Source organism: Cynocephalus volans, chromosome 4, assembly GCF_027409185.1.
Source record: "Cynocephalus volans isolate mCynVol1 chromosome 4, mCynVol1.pri, whole genome shotgun sequence".
Taxonomy (NCBI): Eukaryota; Metazoa; Chordata; class Mammalia; order Dermoptera; family Cynocephalidae; genus Cynocephalus; species Cynocephalus volans.
In genome coordinates this window covers 49168685-49194831 of record NC_084463.1, presented here as the reverse complement: position 1 = coordinate 49194831, position 26147 = coordinate 49168685, and the positions used below count along the sequence as shown (strand labels likewise).

Below are 26147 nucleotides of genomic sequence, written 5' to 3'. Positions count from 1 at the left end.
CCCTTGCTGTGCTTTATATGTTCAGCCATTTCCTGCCTCCACACTTCTTCCCCCGTGGAAAGGGGACTCTGCCAATTTCATTTAATCTAAACTCCAGGAGCCAGTCAAGTTAGATGCTGCAAACCTTGCTACCTAAATCTGAGTTGTTAAAAAATAAACTTCCAAATACTAACGTACAGTGATCCCTTAGGTATACAAACTTGATCTGATAAAATAATACATGTAAAAATGTTAAAACAAGGTGTCTGGACATTAAAAGGTAGTCTTTGTCATTGTTCCTAGTGTGTCCCTATTTTTGATTTTGTCAGACACTGTCATTGCTGTGTAGTGCACTTCATTTGAAGACCCAGAGGTGCCAGAGGCATGAAGCATTTAGAGGGGTGGCTGTTGTAGCATGTGAGCCGCAGTCCCCTGGGGACACAGTGGTCTGTGGAGAGCCTCGACCATTGAGACTTAGAAATGCTGCCAAGTATGGAGTGCTGTGGGCAGACCCCCTGTGGCAGGGGACAGGACAGGCAGGGTATGAGGTTGGAAGGGCTCTATGAGAGGAAAATGTAGGATTTGCCATTTGTGTGAATTACCATTAAAAGGACGTTTAGGACAAAAAATACGAAAGCAGTTGGAATTAAAGTGAACTGTAATGCCTGTTAACACTGTCTGACTGTCCTAAGCTTTGGATCCATGTGGTACTGTTGCAAATTTGTAAAATTAAAGAATTTTATTTGTCCTGTAAAGTGGGGAAACTGCAGCTCCCAGGTTTTTAGTGAATTGACTGAGAACTTACAGGATCACTCGAATATGAGTCGAATTCTCCCACTAAGATGTTTGGGAATTTGGAGGGTTGCTGCTGAGTGGAAAGTTTGAGAAGAACTTGTACCTTGACCACTTCCCTGGGAAACCCTCATCCCATGCAGCCCAAGGCCGCCTGCAGCTCTGACCTGTTCCCCCGACATTTCATGCCTTGTCCCACTGCCTGGATTGCTGCTGTGTTACACAGCTTCCCAAACAAGCATCATCCACTGACATGCCGTCTGCACCAGAGCCCCTGCCTAGCTGAGGGGCTGCAGTGCTGATCTTTGAGTTCTGGTGGACTATATAGGATTATAATGCAATGGGTTCTTTCCTGGCATGTAAAGGTTTTTTTGCAAGTTGGGGGCTTTTGAGGGTTTTTTTTTGAGCTTTTGACTATAATCCTTGTTTTAATTAAAAGCACTAATTTACTGTTTACCACATTAATTAAATAATGACTAGAGGGCTGTAAAGGGGGACATTTAAACAGCAACATTATTATATTGTTGGTTGCCAATTCTTAGTATGGAAACATGATTGACTTTCCCCATCTTGCAAATTCCTCTCACCTTTCCATATTTCATTAATGGCATCACCTCCAAGTGACTCGTCTAGTAGGACAATGTGGCATGTGAAACCTCCCCCACCCCCCTGCTCAGATGTGGTTGCCACAGAGGTCCACTCAGGGGGTTGAATGTGCATGGAAAGCGCACTCGTCTGTTTACCCTTCCTGAGAAGAGTTTTGAAACTCAAGTTTACAAAAAAATTTCACTTGAATTCTTTAGTGCTATCCTAAACCCACGTAGGGTATTTTTGTTTGTTTTTTTGGTAAAATGAAGTTTGTCCTTCAGTTTTAAAGCTCAACTGAGGAGTAAATTGAGTCTTTGATTATGGAGTTTGTTGGTCGAAGTAAAAGCTTTAATATAGTAATATAATAAAGCATTTTTATATCTCAAATAAGCTATAGTCACTATCATAAATACTGCTGACAGCCCTTAATTTTGCTTCTTTTCTGAATTTTAAGATTTTAAAAATCCTTTTTTCTAGATGTATCCTATTCAGTAATGCCTAGTAAGCTCCTGCTAGTTAAGGGTGGGCGTGTTTGAAGCCTGTTCTCCTGTGTCACCCACACACCTGCGCTCTCTCTTGCAGCCAGAAAGGCAGACGGAAGAGCAGAGGAGAAGGCAGCGGTGGCCTCGGGCTCAAAGAGAAAAGCCCGCCCGGGCTGCTTGGTGGGCAAAGGACCATCGCCAAGACATCTCGCTCCAAAGAAGTCTCCTCCTTTTGCTAATGTGGCAGCAGCTCAACCGTCCATTAAAAAGGCACCCTCTAGCTTCAAGGGCACCATCTCCCAAAAGCTGTGGCTCTCGGCCACCCCATCAGGTGGCACTTCTGCTGTCAGGCAGACGGCGGCTTCCAGACAGTTCCCTAGATCTGCTGTTTTGGTTGGTGCCATTGGGAAGCCGGTAACAACTTCTCTCCCTGTGGCCTGCCCAGTCACAACCCAGTTCACAAATTCGGCAGAATATAAGACGCTCCTTGAAAGAGATTTTGTGGAAAAGGTGGGCTGTTGTCCTTGGCTTTTATCTGTGGCAGCTCTTCCATGTATGGCGTGATCATTTTGAGATTGCCCCACTGTTTCAAAAATGTAATGTATCCAAATTCAAGGGGTTTATGTAGTTTCTTTTTCATTCGATTCAGAGTCAGTGACAGTGATGACTTAATCATGACTGAGAAAGAAGTAGGAAACATCACCCTTCATCTGGAGAAGGAAATATTTAACTTGTTTCAAGTTACAGATATTCGCTACATGAGAAAATACCGCAGCCTCCTGTTCAACCTCAAGGATCCTAAAAATCAGGTGTGTGTGGTCTCTGTGTACTGCAATATTCCTGACGCAGAAGGAAACTTGGTGTGTGTTTTCTATTCGCTGAGTTTCACAGTAATACATCAAAGAGCATTTGCAACATTTATATTCTTTCCATGAAAGTTAGAAAGTATTTTTATCCTCTGTGACACTTCTGTATGGCCCCATGTACTTGGTGTTACTTGCGGATCTTTCTGTTCCCTACCTTAAGTGGACTCTTATCAGGGATCTCACTGGCTGAAGTTCATCTTTTATTTCACCAGATTAGCCTCTTCTAAACATTGCAGTGCCAAATTACATGTCCATCCCTTCATTTGCTCTAAAGTAAAGTACAGATTCTTTAACCTAGAATATGGGTGTGACCATATTCTGGCTACAGACAGCCTTTTCTGCCTTATTTTCTTTTCTCTCCTCACTTGAGTGAGCCCGAGAATTTGGGCTACTTCACAGTAATAATAAGGAACAGCCCCTCCAGTTCTCACCATTTGGACAGGTGCTGCAGGGCAGCTCAGTCCTCATAGCAGCCGTGGAGTGGGGGCTGTTCTCCTGCAATGAAAATGGAAATGAAATCTGAGAAGGCTGAGCTGCATGTCTGGTACAGTCTCTTGCCTCCTGCCTCCAGGGCTCACAGTCTTCTGGTCCTCTGTGTCACTCTCTGAGCTCTTAGCTGTGCAGTAGAACCAGGGTCAGATACTCTGTATCTCATCGTGGTTAAAAGCCCCCCAGCACAAGTCATTTCATCCTGTCTGTATTCCTAAAACTGTATCTTACTGACCTGTATTCCAAATTGTGTACATGCTTTTGTTTTTCCTGCAGAGGTGACTTTTTGTTTTTTAAAGAAGAATCAGTGCAACATGGGCCTTGCTTGACTTTGAAACCCATGTTTTCTGTGCCTCCATTTGCTCTCAGCTGGGCGGCCTGGTGCGTGCTCTCAAGGGACTGTTTGGGGAGGCAGGTGAGGTCGCGCCTCTGCAGGGCTCTGTGCAGTGCAGCCTTCCATTGAAAGCTTTGGTTTATGTCCAGTGGTCCTTGAACCTCCAGGCAGAGCTTCTTGTGCTGCTTTGTTGTTTCTTTAGCCTCCACATTAACACACACAGATATTGTTTGAATGAATGGATGAATGAATGAATGATGTTTCTTTATAGGGACTCTTCCGTCGTGTTTTGCATGGAGAAATCTCTTTGGCAAAACTTGTGAGAATGAAGCCAGAAGAACTTGGATCTAAGGAAATTTCCCGGGGGAAAGAGAAACTGATGACATCTGTGAGTACTGACTCAGAATGGCTGTTTCAGATACCAGAGACTTAACTTTACCAGAAGTCAAATAATACACTGTTTGCAGGAGTGATATGCTTTCCTCCTGGAAAACAAGGTGGAGGGCTTGATTTTTGTCTTTTTTATTTTAGGTGATAGAATCCAGAAGTAAATTGTGCCATGAAAGCAAAAAGACTGACATTAAAAACAGGAAACCATTCCCAATATAAAAGATTATACACCCGTGTCAGACTTAGGTGTGAGCATTTGGTATTATCAGGGTTCAGAAAAGATAGAGTAAAATTTCTCCATTCAAAATGTTTTTAGGTGTCTTAAATTATTGGGCAGGACACTGAGCTTATAACAAATATATATAATTTCATTACTTCTCAAGGACTTGTATCCAGTGATCTTTTATTTTCTTCTGATGGTTCTTCATCACATCCACCTTTTTTCATGTGTGCTGTTAATTTGGAAGTGGCATTGGAAAATAAATGACCTACCTTTTTGTTTTCTCTGAGGAACAGCAAGAATCAGTACAAGCTGTCCCTGAAAAAAGCCCCCAGCCCCTTCTGGACATTCGTAGCAGTTTGTTGAAAGACACAACAAGCCACCATGAGGCGCATCTTTTTAATCTAAATTGTAAAATCTGTACAGGTGAGCATAATTTTGGGATAATGTTAAACTGGATTTTGTTTAAAATCACTAATCCTTGTAAAGGTGAGTTTAAACCAAAAAAAAAAGGGGGGGGGGTAGAATGGATTTCTGGAGTTCATGAAGTTAGCTCCTCTCTTTGCATTGTTGCTTTTGGATTCTCGTAAGCAATTACCTGCTCGTGAGCACGCTGTGCTCTTGGATGTGTCAGATTTCTCACCATGTCTTTCCTCATCTACCTCAGGTCAGATTTCCTCATCAGAAGATGAGCCACCTCTGAAAAAACAGAAATTGTTAGCTTCTGCTAAGAAAGAAGACTTAAAATCCAAGTGTACCAACTCTCCATCTGATCCAGTTCCTAACTCAGCTGATGAAGGGATACCAGGAACTCTGCCCAGAAATGCTTCTGAGCCAGACCTGGAAAGTGCTTCTCATCCAGACCTGGAGAGAAAGTATTTCCCTGGGCCCCCAGGAGATGTCATTCCTGAGCTCTCCCCACTGGAAGGCCGTGGGAATGCGGTTGTCACCACTGTCGTCATGTCCAGCTGGGACTCCAGGACTGCTCCAAGTGGATCGTGCACAGTCACAGCCTCCATAGCAGCCCAGCCAGACAGTGCCCATGTGGTAGAAACCAAACAAGACACACCGATGCCTGCTTTGACTTCTGTGATGGTGCCCAGGTTCATACTGGCTAAGCCGTCCTCATCCCCTGACCCAGGACACTTGTCAGTTCCATCACAGAATATCACGTGTGTATTTCAGATATAGTCTGAAAGAGCCAGTGAAGTTTTCTTTTAAACTAATGAATGGAAAGACAATTGGTGATTTCAACTCTGAATTTTACTCAGAAATACAATTCAGGTTATTTTTTCTTTGACCAAAATGTCTATTTATATCATTATGATTAAAGCATTTAATTGACAAAAGTAAGCTACTAAAACTTGTAGGAATTTACTTTTACTTTTAAACACATGCTCTTCATTCTTTTGAAATTCTGATTGTACACAGAGAGATTTCCTTATTTTTCATGGTTTTGTTTTACAGTGTCTCAGGGTCACATTCCTCTGCAGAAGGAGATACGAACCGCTTTTTATCTGAACTCAGCACCGTTTGGAAAGGATTTATTAACATGAAAAGTGTAGCAAAATCTCTCACTAAGGCATATCCTGTCTCTGGGTGTTTTGATTATCTCAGTGAGGTTAGTACCAAAAGTGTATGTGTGTGTGCTTGTGTGTATGTGTCTTTCACAGGAGTTCCTCTACTACAGGCAGACATGTGACACTCTTACGCTGGCTGCCTGGGCACTTAAATACCTCCAAAGGCAAGATAATGGTTGCCACAGTGGGTCAGCAGGTCATGCAGTTTGCACAGAGCTGAAATTTGACTGAGCAGTTGGGCAGCCCAGTGATCTGTTTAGCAGTGATCTGTTTAGCAAGGGCATTTACCACACGTGTGTGCCCAGCCACCAGCATGGCCAGGCATCTGTAACCTGCATAGTGTGGGTGGCAGGTGTAACCCCCTGATAGGTCTTTCATTTTTCAAAGTTAACAAAGATGGCACTAGAATTTATGACCTTAGGAAGGAGTGGCAAGTCAGTTGTCCTGGTAATAACTGAATCTTTACTGTGTGTGTGTGTGTGTGTGTGTGTGTGTGTGTGTGTGTGTGTGTGTGTGTGTGTGTGTGTGTGTGTGTGTGTGTGTGTGTGTTCACAAAAGATAACGTAAAAAGGTTGGGCAGCAGTTTCTAAACAATCCTGTTTGTCAGAAGGTTATTATACCACCTTTGAGTTTGGGAGGTCGTAATCCTTGATGGTAGTTCACCAGTCAGTATTTAATACAGTTATCACCATTTTCCTTGGAATTGTTGTTTTCTTGAATTTTGGGTTGTTTGGTGCCTTCATGTTACTACATTAGTCTCTTTTTGAACACTAGAGTTTCACAGGTGATTTACTCAAAGTACTTTTTTTTTGGACTTGCCCAACATAATTCACATCAGTGGGAGGATCGCACCGAAGATGGTTTGGGATTATGTTGGTGAACTCAAGTCTTCTGTGTCTAAGGTATCCGCTTATAGTATAGTCTCTGCAACAATGGAACATAGAGCTTATTTAAACATCTTTTTTAACGTTTCATTTTGATGGTTAACACTTGAAATGTCAGCCTGCAACTTATTAGATACTTTCAGGTGAATGTTAAAATAAGTTTATATAGTTCCATTCCTATGTGGCGGTGTGTTTGAGAAATACAATGATAGAAATTTCTTTTCTTGTTTATTGTAATCATGTATATATGATTACATTTTAGTAAAAAAATGTGAAAACTTTATTTCCTCATTTTTATGTTTATTTTTTTATGATTGAAGGAGTACAATGGGAATTTGGAGGTGATCTGGCAAAGGGCACCGAGCCTGGGCTCTTGAATGGGTTTTGATTTTCTGGGAACCCCTGAGGTTTAGCTACAGCTGCGTGTGTCTGTATGTACAGTTTTCCATCAGATTCCCAAAAGGGTTTAGACCCTGTGCCTAGTTTAACCCTCCCATGTGGAGACACACAGGGAATGGCTGCAGATCGTGCAGCTGCTCACCGTGCCCACAGCCGCTGTGCATGCGGGAAAGCTTACACGTTGCTCCAGACGCAGCTAAGCCTACACCTTACATGGCCTGTGCCTCTCACAGGACAGTTCTCTGAAATTGAGGCTGTGAGTAGAAGTCATTTTAAAGGGTGTCCTGCTGAAACCAAGACTTGAGTTAAGCATTAGGATGCTTGATTGTGAGTTTCTTTTACTACTTCATTATTTCATTGTTTCAAATGTTGGACAATAAGGCTATGAAAGTCAAAATCAATTGCTAAAATCTCCCATTTCAGGCTGTACCTTTGAGGTGTGGGTAAAAATTTTAAAGCAGATGCTTTCCTCGCATAGCCACAGGTGAAGGCTTTCCCCTGTCCTCTGTTTGCATTGTAGGAGCTCTGTCTGATCCGCTTTCACCCCCTGACAGAGGAAGAAGAGGTTGCCTACATTTCTCTCTACTCCTACTTGAGCAGTCGTGGCCGTTTTGGTGTTGTACCTAATAAGACCAGGCACATCAAGAACCTCTACCTCATCCCACTGGGTGCTAAGGACCATATTCCATCTGCACTCTTGCCCTTTGAGGGACCAGGTAAGCACCAACTTTCTGGGTGGCAATTACGAGCATGTGATACCCACACATATTCTCCCCTGACATGGAGTCCTGCTGAGTTGGGATCCTGTACGGGCCCCTCCACTTCCTGGGCTTGTGTTGGGGGCTGGAATCCATCACCCCCAGCATGGCCCATGCACCGACTGGAGCCCACTCTTAACACCTGGCATGGGCTTGGCTTGTGCCAACTTTCTGGAATTAAATGCCCATAGAGGTATTGATTGGTATCAGTATGTACCCCTTGTCCTTGGTTTCTTTTCCCATACATGTGACTTAATTTTAACCACTGAGTCTGAGGCTAGACCTTCCACCATGAACTCAAGGGACACAGACATGGAGCTAAAAAGTCTTCATATACACAGTACATGCTGGTGTTTTGGAGGGCATCAGGTGGGGGTGTCGCTTCTGTGGAAGTGGAAGATGGCACATTTTAACTGCAGCTGGTCTTTCAATATCTCACATACCTACTTGCTTATTTTCACACACTTTATGAATTGTAAACCTCACAGCAGCCCTCACATGGGAGGTGGGTAAGTAGCATCCTATGCCCAGCTGGTGCCCGGCCTCCCACGGGGCAGCCTCCTCCCTGCTGCAGCTGGCATGGCCTCTGCTTCTGTGCTTTCTTGGGACACACACCACTCTCCAGGTAAATACTCATGACACAGGAGCTGTCAAAATGGGGTGAGCCCAGAGAGTTACTCCCGGGAAACCTGGGCCTCTCTCGCTCCTCCCCTAGATGTGGGGCACAGTTGGGGGTGCTCATGTTGCCCTTTGCCCTCATTTGTTTGGTATTGTCATGCTGGACACACCTGTCTGACAACAGTGTAGAGCGCCATTAAATTTGAGACAAGTCACTTCAACTCAGTAAACATTGCTTCTAAGGTCCAAGATAGATAAGTGAATTTTATTGTTTCATCCATGAATATAAGTTATTTCCAAGGTGCTAGTTATATTTCAAATATTCATGCAACCATAACATAACATAAATATGTGAGTCAAGTGATAAGATTTGACTATTTCAGGATAGGAGTACACATTTTGGGACAGGCCTATTTAAATTTAAAATCTTTGGGAAGATTGCTGGGGATGTTCAAAACCATGGAGCTTCACTAGATCATTTCCCAGTGTGTGCAGATGAGATGGGCAAGAGTTGAAGGTATCTAAAAAACCAGCTGCTTATTAGATGCCAATCTCTAGACAGCTTGCTGTTTTCAAGACAAACATAAATATTGAGTAACCTCACCTATGATGAATATGACAACAAAGGTCAAAGCCAGCTTGCCAGGGCTGGGATATACTAATTGTTTTTATCAATAAGCATATTAGGCTATTAAAAGATAGTTGGAGTGAAGCACTTTACAGAGCCCCGGGACCGTGTCTTCCTGAGTTTAACACAATGGCTTGCCTGGGCAAATCACATGCAGTTGATTCATGCAAGAAACTTGATTTGTGCAAGAGCCCTGATGTTGGCCCTTTAGAAGTTGAGCCTTTCCCTGAGTGAGGTAGTCCCTGGTGACTTCCCCATGCAAAGACCCCCCCAGTCCTTGCCGTCCAGTGCCCCACCCCCACCCCGGCCAAGCCCACTCCTACTTCTGCTCCTGAGACCAAGTTCTGTAGGGAGAGAGCCTGGCTTACAGAGCTGCCCCACAGACAGAACTTCAGCTGTGACTCAGTAGGTCCGAATGTGCTCAGCAGTTAAACCTGTACTGAAGCTCTGGGACCATCTTTAGCAGAGGTACTTGGTCCACAAGGCCATGATAGCTGATTTAACAATTGACCAAACCCCAAAACTGTCTGTTTAAATTAGCTATAAAGTATTCGGTAAATAGCTATTACGGTGAAAGAAGTAGTATTTGAAGATAAAATACCCATAATGAATGCTAATTAGGAAATTAACTTGATAAGTTGCTCTTCGCATTGGCCAAGCAGGAAATTTTGGCAGTGCTCTTCAGTGTGGTGGCCAGACGCCAGATGCTATCCCCTCCTTTGCCTTTTCTTTTGCTGACACAGTGCTGTTCCCAGATGGGGCAGGGAGAGGACATTATGACAGAAAGTTCTCATGAGAGGAGGGTGGCGTGGTACTAGGATATGTTGTGATCACAGCTCACCCAGGGGTGCCTTCAACACGAATCTCTTACACAGCAGCCTGTGAAGCAGGAGGCCTTAGGACACCCTTAAGCAGGGAGGGGAACAGAGCGGCGTCAGTCTGCGGAGGCCGGGTTGCCCCAGCTCAACCTGGTGTCCTCCTCCTAAGTGGCGGGCAGGACATCCACCTGCACTTGTGTGCTCAGCTGTCGGTAATCAATTCCGTACTGAATTTTGGAAGACTCACAGCAAACATATTTAGAACTATGAAAACAACCATGTGAAGTTATGTGTGATCATCTCTAAATCACAAAAAGAACAGGACAATCTTAGCACTGGTTTAAATTGTAAGAAAAAAGTGTGATTACCTCCTGTATATTATGTAATGTTATCTGTAAATTGAATTTATACAGGTTGACTGATTGTATCCTTATGCTATTGAAACAAATATTCTGTCCTTCGTGAATGATTTTTCTGTAAGTTACTGTTTGTGACTTGGCTGTTTAGTTAGTTCCCCTTTGGGAATTCTTGATTGAGTGTGGGGGTGGGGGATCATTATGGGAACGTTAGCATTCCTGATGTAAGTTGTCACAACTTAGGATCTTTGGAGTAACCGTCTCTTAACAAATACCTATTCTGTAAACTGATGCTGTGCCCTGAAGCTCCCAGTCTGTCTCCGTGTGACTGTCCTTCCCCACCAGTGTGCTGAATGCCTCGGCGCTTTACTTAAGCACAAGCCCTGTGTTTACAAAGACTCAAACATTAGCTAGTTTTTGATAAATTAATGCTCATTGAATTTTTTTCTAAGCCTCAAACATCTACTTTAGCTATTTCAGTCAGCATTATTGTTTCATTCATTGTAATTCTGGTACCAGAAACTAATGAATATACCTAATGGTTTTTGTGCTTTATTGATCATTATAATCCTATTGGTCATTGTGTTGCAACTCATAAGTGAACGAGAAAAAGTGCTGTTACCTTCTGGATATGTCACAAGAGGCACCATAAGAGCGTATCTGAGATGCGTTCGTTTAAAAGACATGTGGTCCACACGCACTTTTGATTCCTGCAGGTTAACGTTAGTCATTGCTGTAGTGCCCTTCCTGCCACCTGCACCATGCTATTGCTTTAGCACTGTGTGTAATTTTTTGTAAAATATGTAACAAGTTCTGACAATTGGAGTGAGTTTATTCGTGAATTGGGCCCTTGGTTCTGTAGTTGGTGGCTGGGGGGCTAATCCCTCCCTTTCAGCAGCCGCCATCAGGGCTCGGTAGGACTGGTGGTGACTTCGTGGGATGGGAACCATTTGGTCTTTGGCAATTAGCTTATCAATCACTTGGCTTTATTTTGCTACATAATTTCTCCATGAAAGCCCTTAATAAAATTTACCTCTGAAAGATGAAAACTGGATTTAGATTCTAAAATTCACACAATATTTTGTTTTTCAGGTCTTGAGTCACCATGTCCAAATATAATCCTTGGGTTAGTAATCTGTCATAAAATAAAACGTCCTTCAAGTGCTGGAGAATTAGACAAAATTGAGAAGAAACGGCCCCGACTTCAACAGGAAGAAGTGGAAGGTTCCATCTACCCCAAGATAACTGCAGCCCCGTGGTCTGAGGAGAAGCCTTCCAAGTGTCCCCTGTACCCTGCAGGCACCGCTGTCGGCACCGCACCCACAGGGTACCCTCCACCTCCACCTCCACCCTCTCTTCCAGAACCATCAGAGTTAAAAATACAGTCATCCGTCAAGCCAGAAGCTACCCAGATTGTCACAGCCTCCACTAAGCGAGCAGCAGTCACTACAGCAAATTCCTCTGTTGTGTCACCGCTGGAATCCATCTTGCAAATTCTCTTCAGAAAGAAGAAATCATCTGAGCCCCCTGCCAAGGAGTCTGTCGGAGCTCTTCCTTCCTTCCACCAGGACTCCAACACCAAGGCAGACGACGGGGTGTCCGCAGCTCCTTGGCCAGATCCGACTGTTCAGCAGTTTGGTCAGTTCTCAAAGGCTCAGGCTCTAGAGGAAGAGGAGGAGGATCAGCCGCACAGCCCTGAAGAAGAGCAGAACCTGGAGAGAGCCTTGGATGCACAGCTCGCCAAGCGAGGGAAAATAGTGATTATTAGTTAAAAAACTACAAACTAAATAGAAAACTTTTCACTGTGAAGTACAAGATATGCCTGTTGTATTTTTCAAGTCCTTCTGAAGTGTGAAATAAGAGAAAACCTGGCTAATTTATTTGACTGTACAAATACATGTTGATAATTTTTATATTTTCATGAACTTTTTCAGATGCAAAATTAGAGAATTTCATATGTTCTTTTGGAGTCTATTGCATTACACATCACTACAGATTTTCACTTTATAGCACAAATTTTTAAGGAAATATGGAGAACATGTCTATTTGGGGTGTTTGTGTTATAAACCAAGTGTCGCTATGTTAAATTACCTTAAAGCAGGGGTCATTTCCAATATTTAATATGTTGTGAAGGTTTTTTTTTCTTCTAATTTAAATATACAAAAGTAAAAATGAAGTTAGTTTCTTTAGGTTTTGTTGATAGAAATTTCTGTAAGTTGTATTTATATTGCAGAGTATTTTATCACTGTATATTGGGCTGTCAGGTTCTGTTAGTTGAAGTAGAATAAATATCTACAAAGAGTTTTTTCTCGTGTGTCTTCACTCAGCCTTTTTGTCCTAACACTGGGCAGTCAGAGGTTGGATATGGGCACCTGGACCCCCAGCTTCTGTTGCCCTCGGCCCCTTCCTGAACTTGGGGGATGAGCCTAGTTCATGGCTGGCCACCCGGGTTCCCACATTCTTCATCACTCTGCAGGTGTCACACACCCCTGCTGGGGGCCACCAAGGAGCCTCCCTCCCATTGAACCACAGAGTATGATGAAGGGGGAAACGTGGTCACAGTGTAACAGTGAGGAGGTGCAGGGATGGGCTGAGCATGTGGCTCCTGGGCAGGAGTTTGTCCCCTAATCCCAGTTCATTGGGGTTCAAAGGAGCATCCAGCTGCCATTCAGGCTTCTTAGGAAGTGACTGGTTGGGCAGAGTTGGTGGCCCAGACTCAGTACTTGCAGGTGAAGGGGAGATGGTGTGTGGCCACGACTAGAAGGAGCATGTGGGTGTGGGTCTGGCCCACCTTCCACATGACAGATCGATGTGGTCACCCTTGGGCCAGCACTTAGCTTCTCAGCAAGCACCTATGTCCACAACTCTGCCGTGAGCATAGACCCTAAGGGAACATTCCTGAACAAAGCATTGACCAGCCCAGACAGGACAGGCCTTGTGTGGCAGAGTGTTCAGTGGGGCTGGTGTCTCGTTTCGCAGACAAGCTCAGGCAGACCTGAGGCAAGTGTAACAAGGGAGGTGACTTCATAAGGGGACCCCTCTGACCACCTGTGCTGGCCACACAGCCCCCACTCCCTTCAGACTGCTGTCACAGCCATTGGCACTGCCTCCACAATGGCCCCATCACCTCAAGGGCCTTGTCAAGCCGAGTGGTGGCACATGTGTAGGTGTCCCTCGTGGAAGACTGCTCTGAAGTGAGCTCCTGGTAGCTGACAGTGAGGAAAGTGGAGTTGGTTTGTCAGGTCCCCTCACCTCATATCCGGCTGGGTGTGACTAGGTACATCCTTTGTAAACAAGTGATGTAAGAGTAGAGTTAGTGCACATGAACCCGGGCACCCCTTGGCTCATTGCCGCTGTTGTGTACTTCGTATGGAAGGCAGCGGCTCTGAACTGCAGGTCGGTGGAGCTCGTGTCTGAAGAATAAAACATGTCCACTTTGCCAGCAGCTGCTCGGTTTTTCTTTCCCTTACCTGACTCAGGACCTGCACAGGACGAGGCAGAGGTGTCTGCGATCCAGCCCAACAGTGACACTTTGCCAGAGAGTGGAAGTTCCAATTCCACTACACAGACACTAAGGGGTGCCTGGCACAGCCCCTGGCTCCACACTTTGTGGCCTGCAGGTTCCCATCAGGGTGGCCTCCCAGATGCCTGGGAAAATATGCCCCGACTTGAAAGCCCTCGGGCCTTGCAGGCCTCGGATATTGTCTGGTCTCATTCTCGTTCACCCCAAAGCCCTGTTGAAACCCTCCTGCTGCATCAGGCAGCTATGCCATGCTCCTTCCACTGCTCAAGCACCTGTCCACCCCGACATCCCCTCCAGGACCAGCTCTAATGGCTCCAGCCCATAGTGCCATTTGGCCGACGTCACCCACAACACTTGTGCACTGTGCCATGCATGGCTCTCTAGAAACCTGACAGGTGAGCAGTCCAGCCCCAGCCCGTCCCTAGACAAGGGCACAGCCATGTCCACCTCACAGGGCAGAGAAATACCCAGGCCAGAGATCCTGGGCTGCCAGTGCACAGGGACCACTTGGGTGTGGCTCCTAGTCCTGGCACATCTGTTGAGGCAGGTGTCATAAAGTGGAAAGAGCCATCTCTCTAGAAAACTCGAAGGTGTTGGTGCCTCCAGTGGAGGGTAACACCCAAAGGGAGTAGGTACCCCGTGCCCCTCCATGCCACACCAGACCCTTCGCCCCACTGAACTCCATGGCATCAGCAACGGTGGCAGCAGTGGGGCCCTTAGCTGTGGCTGTGCCCTGGGAGGGGCCTGAACAGGAGGGTTGAAAAGGAAAGGCAGGAACCACGTGGGTTCAAGCACAGACAGGACCTCATGCACTCAGTGGCAGGGCAGGGCCAGGCACTCGACTGGTAGCCACCGGGTCCTGCACCTGCTTCCTGCAGGACACTCAGCAAAAGAGAGGAAGGAAAACCAAAGTCACCCATAATTTTATACCCAGCACTAACTGCTGTTGACATTTTGGAATATTTCCTTAACCTTCTTTTCCTCTCTCTCATATTTTGTTTAACATCCTATTTCCTAGTCCTATAAAGCTATTGAATAATATTTTTAAAAAATATTTAAACACTGCATATTAAACACTTAAACATTAAATTCAATATTGAACAAAGTTAATTTTTCCAAATATTTATATATCAGTTACGAACATATTTAATCAAGTACTCCTAAGGACTTAATTAAAATCACATCCATAATGAAGGTTTATCAGATGCTCTTAGGTACTTACATCTTTAAGAGCAAACAAAACACAAATCCCAGTGGTGACAAGACACGCATCATGTGGTGTCCACACTGCTGGTGCCACAGACACACGCCCGTCCCTTCCTCCTCCTTCCTCTTCCTTGTGTCAGCCTGTGGTCAAGGAGGAGAATGTGACAGGACCAGACAGATGACAGCCAGTGAGGGGGACAGTGGGAGACAGAGACAGAGAGATGGGGTGAGACAGAGACAGGGAGAGACTGAGACACAGAGTCACAGAGACAGAGATAGAGATACAGAGATAGGGAGACAGAGAGAGATGGGGAGAAACTGAGACAGAGGGACAGAGACAGGGTGAGACAGGGACAGACAAGGAGGGACAGAAAGAGGGACAGAAAGATTGAGACAGTGAGAGAGAGGGATCGATATTGGTAGACAGGAAGAAAGTGAGGGACAGAGGGACAGACAGGGAGAGAAAGAGCAAGAGAGTGAGAGACAGAGACAGAAAGAGATAGAGAAACAGCAGGAAATACAGAGACAGGGAGAGGTAGATGGGGACAGAGACACGGAGAGATAGCGAGACAGAGTCAGAGAGAGATAGAAATAGGGAGAGACAGAGACAGACAGAAGCTGGAGAAAGAAGCTCTTTCAAAGAACCATCACTTACTTGATCAGAAAACCACAAGCAAACCTCTGTGAGAAGCGCTCCAGGTGGCAGAATCCGAAACTGGAATTGGCGAATTCATAAAGTTTGAGTCAAAACCTCTGGGGTGCCCAGTCTTGGAAGTTTCCACAAATTAAGGAGTTTTACCTCCAGAAACACGACCAGGCTCTCACGTAGAAGATCACAAAATGATTGCTTTCAGCTTCCAGCAGGAGGGGAAAGTAGGCATTTAAAATACGCCCATTGAATTCTGTCCTCCTTAACAGGTGCTGCCTTCAAAGGAAACGATTTCTTAAGAGCCTAATAACCAACGAGATTTTACCGGGGTCAAACCTCCTGGGGCAGGGGAAATGCCCAACTCCATCCCTCTCGAAGCTTCCAGTCCCAAGAAGGGGATAAGGACTGAGAAGCAATATAAATGTCATAAGCCAAAGAGACAGAGTCTTCCTAACCACTGGAACTGCCAGTGACCTCTCGGATGGAGCGCCCCTTCTACACTTCACCGTGGTGGGAGGGGGACTAGCTGCTTTCTGAAATGTGAAGTTCCTCGGAACTGTACCATGAGGTAGAAATTGAGGCAAGAAGAGATCCGCTAACTGATTCAGGATGGACAACGTTCTGAACGTGACTTAGCTGTCCTGCCTCATTGCCCCCACTCTTCCTAGGCACCCCCATGCTTCAGGGCATGTCAGGAGGCCCCTCGTCCCCAACACGTCATGATCCTCTACACCTCTGATGCTTCTTGTTCAGTCTGCTCCCTCTGCCTGAATGCTCTCCTTTTGCCCCTTTTCTTATTTTTTAAGCAAATTTAAATTTTATGTGTTGTTTCAGTACATGCATACAGTGTTTAATGATCCAGTCAGGGTAGTTAGCATAGCCATCATCCAAACATTTATCATTTCTTTCTGATGGTGGCATTCAAGATCCTCCGTGCTGGCTACCTTGAAATGTACAGTACGATATTGTTAGCTATCGTCACCCTGGAGCACCGGAACTTAGTTTTCCTGCCGGACTGTAACTTTGTGCTCATTGACCAATCTCTCCCCCGCCCCCTCCCCAGTACCCTCCCCAGCCTCTGGTGACCACTATTTTCCTCTCTACTTCTATGAGAACAACTTTTTCTACATTTCACATATGAGTGATGTCATGCAGTACTTGCCTTTCTGTGCATGGCACATTTCCTCAACATAACGTCCTCCAAGTTAATTCATGTTGCCTGGAATCCTACGGTTTCAATGCTGTGTGTCAGGGACATATTTCTATAGTTTTCTTCAAGGCTCTTTTTTTGGTTTTAATATCAGGCTGATACTAGCCTCCTAAAATGAGTTTAGAAGTATTCTCTGTATTTTTTCTTCTGTTTTGTTTCTTTGGAAGTATTGAAGAAGACTTGGTATTGGGTGACTGTAGTTAACACAAAAGGGTCTTATAGTCGTGAAAAGCCAGAAGAAAGAATTTTGAATGTTCCCATCACACATATTAAACTGGTACCTAAGGTGATGGATACACTAGTCATCCTGACTTGATCATTCCAGTTTCTATACAGGTATCCAAATGTCACACTGTCCCCTAGAAATGTGTACACATTATATGTGAATGAAAAGGATTAAAGGATAATGATAGTTATTAATATTTCTTTGGGTGTAGGTAGAATTGACCCACAAAGTTATCTGGTCCTGAGCGTTTTTTCATAGGAAGATTTGCAGTACTAATTCCATCCCTTCTTTTGTTGTCGGTACAGTCAGGCTTTTTTTTTTTTTTTTTTTTTTCCTATCTCGATTCAGTTCTGGTAGGTTGTGTATGTCAGTAAAAAAGGATTTATTTTTTCTTTGTTATCAAATTTGTTGTCACATACTTGTTTAAAATTGTCCACTATGATTTTTTGATCATTTTGAAGTCATATTGTTATGTCTCTTTTCAGTTTCTGATATTTTTATTTCTCTTTCTTTGCATAATAGACTAAAGGGTTTGTTGATTTTGTCTTTTCTGATGTTTTGTTTTGTTTATTTGGGAGGAAAACATTTTTTCTTGTTTTTCTACCCTTTATTAAATTCTGTCCTAATCTTATTTTCTGTCTTCTTTTAATTGTGTGCACAGTTTGCTCTTCTTCTGCTTCCTTGAAGTGTAAAGTGACATTGCTTATTTGAGATCCTTTTAAATATAGAGGGTGATGGTTCATAAGATTCCCTCATAATACTGCTTTGTTTGCAGCACAAAGGTTTTAGTATCTTGTGTTTTTATTTTCCTTGATTTGAGATATTTTTCTAATTACTTTTTAATTTTCCCTTTGGCCCAATGGTCATTCAAGTGTGTCTTGATTAGTTGTTCTGTACTAGTAAATTTTCTTATTTACTTAAAGTTATATATTTGTAGTATCATTACAAATGATCATTACAAGTATCATTGTTTGGAAAAGATACTTGGGATTATTTTGAACTTCTCAAATTTTTTAGACATTTTATAAGCTGATACACATACTATTCTGTAAAATGTTTCCTATGTTCTTAGAAAGAAGTTAGATTTTGCTGTTGGGTGGAAATTTGTGGATATTTTTGCTAGGACACTTTGGTCTAGAGCGTTATTCAAGTGAGCAGGTTCTTTAATCATTTTCTCTGTGGGTGTTTCTTTCAATATTTAAAGTGAACTATTTAAGTTTCCTACTGTTAATATACTGCTGTCAGGGTTTTTTTGTGATACGTCAGTACTCATAAATTATAAATGTGTACAATTATACATTATGGAAAAATATATGTGTGGATTTATTTATGGGTTCTCTGTTCTGTTGGTGTATATTCCACTTTGTGTGTCACTACCATGTTGTTTTCTTTACTATAGCTTTGTGATATATTTTGAAGTCAGGAAGATTGATGCCTCCAGCCTTTCTATCTTTACAAAATATCCCTTTGACTATTCTGGGTCTTTTCTGGATCCATATAGGTTTTGTGGTTGTTTGTTGTGTATTGGAAAAGAATGATAGTGATTTCTTTAAATTTGTAGATAGGTGGAGATAATTTGGATATTTTAATGGTATTAGTTCCCTCATCCATGAACACTCTATGTGTTTCTACCTACCCATTTCGTTTTAAGTTTCTATCATCAATATTTTATAATCTTCTGTAGACCAATATATTAATACTTAGTTTAAGTTTATTCATATGTATTTCATAGTTTTTAAATATATGAGAATGTTTTCTTCATTTTAAAAAACATTTTAAATTTAAATTTGTGTTTAGAAACAACTCTAGTTTTGTATCCTGCAACAATAGTAAATTTGTTAGATATAACTAGTGTTTTCTACATTTATAAACATCTCATCAACAAATAGGGACAATATTACTTCTTCCTTTTTGCTTTAGATTCTTTTTATTATGTATTTCTTATATAATTGCTCTGGCTGGGACTTTCAGGGCTATGTTGAATGGATGAGGTAAGAATGGGCATACTTGCCTTGTACTGGATCTTACAGGCCAATATATTAGTTTCTCCCCATGGATTTTGATGTTAGCTCTGTGGCTTTATTATATACCCTTTATTGTAATAATGTAAGTTTTCTATACAGATTTGGTTGAAACTTTTTGTATCATGATAGATGCTGGATTTTTAAATGCCTTTTTATAGCATTTTGAGGTAATCGTGTAGTCTATATTTTTCATTTTTTAAACGTGGTGTATCACAGTAAGCAATTTTTGAATGTTGGATGATCCTTGAATTCCAGCAGTAAATCCATCCTGATTGTGGTATATATTCCCTAATGTGCTGTTGAATTTGGTTTGCTCATATTTGGGGGGAATTTATACATCAATGCTGTATGTCAGGGACATTTTCTAGTTTTCTTCAAGTTTCTTTTTTTAGTTTTAATATCAGGCTGATACTAGCCTCCTAGTATGAGTTTAGAAGTGTTCTGTGTATGTTTTCTTCTATTTTGTTTTTTTGCAAGTATTGAAGAATTGATATTGGGTGACTGTAGCTATCACAAAACTATTTTAAGTAGCCAGAAGAAAGAATTTTGACTGTTTCCATCATACATATAAAACTGGTACATAAGGTGACTGATACACTAATCATCCTGATTTGATCATTTCATTTTGTGTACTGGTATCCATATGTCACACTGTGCCCTAGAAATGTGTACAATTATTGCATGTGAAGGAAATGTAGGAAAAGATAATGATAGTTATCTTCTTTGGGTGTTGGTAGAATTGACCCACGAAGTTATCTGATCCTGAGCTGTTTTTCATGGGAAGATTTGTAGCACTAATTAAGTCCCTTTATTTGTGGTTGGTCCATTCAGGCTTTTTTTTTTTTTTTTCTCTCTTTTCTCGATTCAGTGCTGGCAGCTTGTATGTCAGTAAAAGAAGTATTTTTTCTAAGTTACCAAATTTGTTGTCACATACTTGTTTAAAATTGTCTACTATGATTATTTGATCATTTTGAAGTCATATTGTTATGTCTCTTTTCAGTTTCTCATTTTATTTTCTCTCTTTTTTGCATAAGATCTTAAACGGTTTGCTGATTTTGTCTTTACTGATTGTTTAATTTTGGGGAGGGAGACATTTTTGTTGTTTTCTACTCTTTATTAATTTCTGTTTTAATCCTATTATTTTCTATCTTCTGCTATTTTTGTGCTCTGTTTTTTCTTCTTCTGCTTCCTGGAAGTGTACAGTGACACTGCTTATTTGAGATCCTTTTAAATATATAATATGGTTGTTCATAAACTTTCCTCATAATACTGCTTTGTTTGCATCATAAAGGCTTTAATATCTTGTGTTTTTATTTTCGTTGATCTGAAATATTTTTTAAATTACTTTTTAATTTTCTTTTTGGCCCAATGGTCATTCAAGTGTGTCTTGTTTAGTTTTTCTGTACTAGTAAATTTACCTCTTTTCTTAAAGTTATAGATTTGTAGTTTCATTCAATTTTATTCGGGAAAGGTACTTGGGATTATTTTGAACATCTCAAGTTTTTTGAGACTTATTTTGTAAGCTGATATATATACTATTCTGTAAATTGTTTCCTATGCTCTTAGTAAGAAGGGGGATTTTGCTGTTGGGTGGAAATTTGTGGATATTTTTGTTAGGATACTTTGGTCTAGAGTGTTATTCAAGTGAGCAGATTCTTTCATAATTTTCTCTGTGGGTGTTTCTTTCATTATTAAAAGTGAACTATTTAAGTCTCCTACTGTTAATCTACTGCTGTCATATTTTTTTTGGTGATATGTCAATATTCATAAATTATAAATGTGTATAATTATTATATACTATGGAAAAATATATGTGTGGATTTATTTATGGGCTCTCTGGTCGGTTGGTTTATGTGCCTCTTTGTATGTCAGTACCATATTGTTTTGATTACTATAGGTTTGTAATATATTTTGAAGTCAGGAAGTTTGATGCTTCTAGCCTTTCCTTCTTTGTTTAATATCCCTTTGGCTATTGAGAGTCTTTTCTGGCTTGACATACATTTTAGGGTTGTTTTTTCTATATTGGAAAAGAATGATAGTGATTTCTATGAATTTGTAGATACCTAGAGACAACTTAAATATTTTAACACTATTAGTTCCCTCATTCATGAACACTGTATGTGTTTCTATGTATCTACTTCTTTTTCATTTTCTATCATCAATATTTTATAATCTTCTGTGTACCAGTCTTTAGTTAGTTTAAATTTATTCATAAGTATTTCATACTTTTAAAAAATATGAGATTGATTTCTTCATTTTTAAAAAGCATATTTTCTGAACATATGTATATGTTTAGAAATACCATTTGTTTTTGTATCCTGCAACATTAGTGAATTTGTTATTTAAAGCAGTGATTTTGTGGAGTCACTAGTGTGTTTTAGATTTATAATCATCTCATCAACAAACAAGGACAGTATTACTTCTTCCTTTTTGCTTTGGATTCTCTTTGTTTATTTCATGTAATTGCTCTGGCTAGGACTTTCAGGGTTATGTTGAATCAATGTGGTAAGAATGGTATTCTTGCCTTGTACTGGATCTTACCAGCAAAAATTTTAGTTTCACCCAAATGATTTTGATCTTAGCTCTACAACTTTTATATATACCCTTTATTGTAATAATGTAAGATTTTCTGTAGAGATTTGGATGAAGATTTTTGTGTCATGAATAGAGGCTGAATATTTGAATGCTTTTTTATTGTATTATTGAAGTAATTATGTGTTCTATATCTTTCATTCTGTTAGTGCAGTGTATCACATTAAGCAATTTTAGCATGTTGAATGATGTTTGCATTCCAAAAGTAAATTGCACCTGGTTGTGTTATATAACGCTTTTAATTTGCTGTTGGATTAGGTTTGCTCATATTTGGGGGGAATTTATGTATCAATGTTGTATGTCAGGAACATTTTTTTGTAGTATTATTCAAGTGTGTGGTTTTTTTTTTTTTTTGGTTTTAATATCATGCTGATACTAACCTCCTAAAATGAGTTTTGAAGTATTCTCCACATTTTTTCTTCTTTTTTGTTTTTTTGGAAGTATTGAAGAAGAATTGGCAGAGTGACTGCAGTTACCACAGAGGTATTGTCTTGTTTTCAGTAGCCAAAATATAGAGTTTTGAATGCTCTCATCACACATACAATAATCATACATAATGTGATGGATACACTTTTCATTCCGTTTCATATACAGGTATCCAAATATCACAGTGTGCCCTAGAAATGTGTACAGTTATTATATGTGAATGAAAAGTAAGAAAAGATAATGATAGTTACCAATATTTCTTCAGTGTTGGTAGAATTGGCCACAAATTTATCCAGTCCTGAGCATTTTTTGATGTTAAGCTTTGTAGAACTAATTCAATCACTTTATTTGTTGTTGGTACATTCAGTCTTTGTTCTTTTGTTTGTTTGTTTGTTTTTGTTTTTACCTCAATCAAGTTCTGGTACATTTTATGTCAGTAAAAAAAGTATTTCTTGTAAGTTATCAAATTTGTTCTCACATACTTGTTTAAAATTGTCCACTATTATTTTTGGAGCATTTTGAAGTCTCTGTTTATGTCTCTCTTTTTAAAAATTTTTTCTCTCTTTTTTTGTCTTATAAACTGAATGGTTTTTTGATTATGTTTTTTTCTGTTTGTGTGTTTTGTTTTTGGGGGTGCAAAACATTTTTTCTTGTTTTTCTACTCATTATTAATTTCTGTCCTAATCTAATTTTTTTCTGTCATCCACTAATTTGTTGCTCTGTTTGTTCTTCTTCTGCTTCCTTGAAGTGTAAAGTGACATTGCTTATTTGAGACTTTTTAAAATATATAATGTGGTTGTTCATAAACTTCCCTCATAATACTGCTTTGACTGCATCTTAAAGGTTTTAACATCTCGTGTTTTTATTTTCCTTGATTTGAGATATTTTTCAAATTACCTTTGTATTTTCTCTTTGGCCCAATGGTTGTTCAAGAATGTCTTGTTTAGTTTTTCTGTAGTTGTAAATTTTCCTATTTTCTTAAAGTTATACATTTGTAGTTTCATTCAGTTATTTTTGGAAAAGATACCTGGGATTATTTTGAACTTCTCAAATTTTTTGAGAGTTATTTTGTAAGCTGATATATAATCTGTCCTGTAAAATGTTTTTTATGCTCTTAGGAAGAAAGTGGATTTTGTGGTTGGTTGGAAACTTCTGGATAATAAGTTAGAACTGTTTCTTATAGAGTGTTATTCAAGTGAGCAGATTCTGTAATAATTTTTTTCTCTGGGTGTTTCATTCTTAAAAGGGAAATATTTAAATCTATCATTGATATACTGCTGTCAGGTTTTATTGTGATACGTCAATATGCATAAATTATAAATGTGTACAATAATTATATATTATTAAAATATATGTACGGATTTATTAATGGGCTCTCTGTTTTGTTGGGGTATATGCCTTTTTGTATGTCTATACTATATGGCATGGAATACTACAACTTGGCAATATATTTTGAAGTCAGGAAGTTTGATGCCTCCAGCATTTCCTTCTTTGTATAGCATCCCTTTGGCTATTCAGGAACTTTTGTGGTTAAATATACATTTTAGTGTTATTTGTTCAACATTGGAAATGAATAATATTCATTTCTTTGAATTTGTAGATATCGAAAGATAATCTGAATATTTTAACACTATTAGTTCCCTTATGCATGAACACTGTATGTACTTGTACCTAACCATTTCTTTTTAAATTTCTATCATCAACATTTTATAATCTTCTGTGCAGACTTTTACTACTTACTTTATGTTTATGCATAAATATTTCATACTTTTTAAAAATATGAGATTGTTTTCTTCATTTGTAGAAGCATATTTTCTGAATATATATTTCTGTTTAGAAAACCACTAATTTTTGTATCCTGTAACATTAGAAAATTTATTAATATAACAGTGTTTTTGTGGAGACACTAGTATTTTCTGCATTTATAATCATCTTGTCAACAAAGAGGGACAGTATTACTTCCTTTTTGCTTTGGATTCTTTTTATTATTTATTTCTTATATAATTGCTCTGGCTAGGACTTTCAGGGCTATGTCAAATGGATGTGGTAAGAATGGGTATACTTGCCTCATACTGATCTTACAGGCCAAAATTTATTTTCTCTCCACTGATTTTGATGTTAGCTCTACAGCTCTTATATATACCCTCTATTGTAATAAAGTAAGTTTTTCTATACAGATTTGGCTGAAATTTTTTCTTACATGAATAGATCCTGAATTTTTAAATGCTTTTTTATTGGATTATCAAGGTAATCGTGTGGTCAATATCTTTCATTCTGTTAATGTGGTGTATCCCATTAAGTAATTTTAACATGTTGAATGATCCTTGCATTCCAGCATTAAATCCCACCTGACTGTAGTATATAACCCTTTTAATGTGCTGTTGAATTTGGTTTGCTTATAATTTGGGGGGATTTTACTACCATAAATGGTTGGATTTTATTATTTTTCATAGTTCAATAGTATTATCATTGTGTACATATACCATGTTTTCTTTTTCATTCACTTGTTGTTGGACACTTAGGCTGGCTCATCTCCTTGCTCCATTTCTTTCTGAGGTACATCTACTAATCCTTCTAATTGCATGTCACCTCTTCACTATAATCCCTTCCCTCAAGTCTTCATTCTTCCAGATGCCATCAGAATCAAGCCCTTCCTCCTCCTCTATGTTCTGGTAATTTCAGTCATGCTGCTTTTAAACACTTATCACATTATATTATGGTGAATTACTTACCTGGCTTTACTAATCAGTTTAAAATTCTTTGAGATGTTTCACAAATGTAAACGAACTCTGAGTTAGGTACTGGCCAGGTTTTGGGTGTATTAAAACAAACCTATTTCCAGCACTCAAAGTATTCCTAGTCTTGTGAGGAGGGCAGATAATGATTCTGTAACAATAAGGTATGTTACAATGTGCTGTAAAAAAAAATAGATATACAGTCATTCCTCAGTACTTGTGGGGGATTGGTTCCAAGACTTTTAGCAGTTATCAAAATCAGTGGATAATCAAGTCCCTGATAAAATATGCCATTGTATTTGCATATAATCTACACACATTCTTCTGTATACTTTAAATCATCTTTAGGTTACTTACAATACCTAATACAATGTAAATCCTATGTAAATAGTTGTTATAGTGCATTGTTTTTATTTGCATATTTGTATTCTTGTATTGTTATTATTGTTTTTATACATGAATGTTTTTGATCTGTAGTTGGTTGAATCTGCAGATGCAGAACCTGTGGATATCAAGGCTGACTCTGCATTGTTAGAGAAGTTATGGGTGTTTAATTAATTTGTATATTACAGTCACCACATTGTCTTCTGCCTCATAGGAGTTCACACATTTTTTCTTGGTGAAAGTACCCCTCATTGTGCACATACGGGTACTAACGACTTGAGCGAGCCCTGTAGAAAACCCAATGAATTCAGTGGAAGAATGTGTAATGAAGGGACTATTACAGAGGTGTTGGCAGAGCTCAGGGAGTAAGCATAAGATGGTGACCTGCCACTGTGGGAATCATTACTATCCCTGGATAAAAAAGCAAAAAGAAGAGCAGGGGTTAGGTACAAGTGTGGGGTGGAACTTTGTGGTGGGAGGGGCCTGTCCCAAAGCAGCTGAGTGATAGGTCTTCAAACTCTCAGTCCTCTGCCTCCCATCTCCTCCTTGGAAATTCTATTGGTGAAAACCACAGAGAACCTGAGGGCAGGGTAAACTGGGTGGTGGTGTGGGTAGAGGCCACTCTCCCAGGGCACAGAAGTGGACAAGAGGGTGGAAAATAGAATTAGAAAGCAGTTAGGGAATAGCCAGTCCACACAGTTAGGTGTGTTTGCCTCAAATCTAGCTAGCCTTTGGCCTTGTACAATTCTGAATCAAACTCCATGCCAACCTATGATCTGCATGGGACCTCTTGGTGACAGGTTTTGTATAAGGAGTATTCCCTTAGGCTCTGGAGCCACGTACTTCATGCATGATCCTGGCTACTTCCATACAAGGAACAGAACCCTGGTCATGTAAAATTAATGACATAGAATGCTAGAGTAAGTCTTTCCCTCAAGGAGTTGTCTGTTTTATAAAGAAAACAGTGTCCATGAATGAAATTTTGCACTTA

General features: G+C 40.3%; 1 protein-coding gene across 1 annotated transcript in view; it reads left to right on the top strand.

Moving 5' to 3' along the window:
• Nucleotides 1-12306, top strand: part of LOC134376748 (death-inducer obliterator 1-like) — a 37668-nt gene extending 25362 nt beyond the window's left edge. The window contains 12 exon segments of the mRNA XM_063095231.1: nucleotides 1942-2284; nucleotides 2286-2351; nucleotides 2491-2650; nucleotides 3802-3918; nucleotides 4062-4112; nucleotides 4115-4168; nucleotides 4431-4566; nucleotides 4808-5312; nucleotides 5608-5760; nucleotides 6532-6622; nucleotides 7524-7719; nucleotides 11274-12306. Coding sequence (XP_062951301.1) covers nucleotides 1942-2284; nucleotides 2286-2351; nucleotides 2491-2650; nucleotides 3802-3918; nucleotides 4062-4112; nucleotides 4115-4168; nucleotides 4431-4566; nucleotides 4808-5312; nucleotides 5608-5760; nucleotides 6532-6622; nucleotides 7524-7719; nucleotides 11274-11953 — 2552 coding nt within the window. The 3' untranslated portion in view covers nucleotides 11954-12306.
• The last annotated feature ends 13841 nt before the right edge of the window (nucleotides 12307-26147 follow it).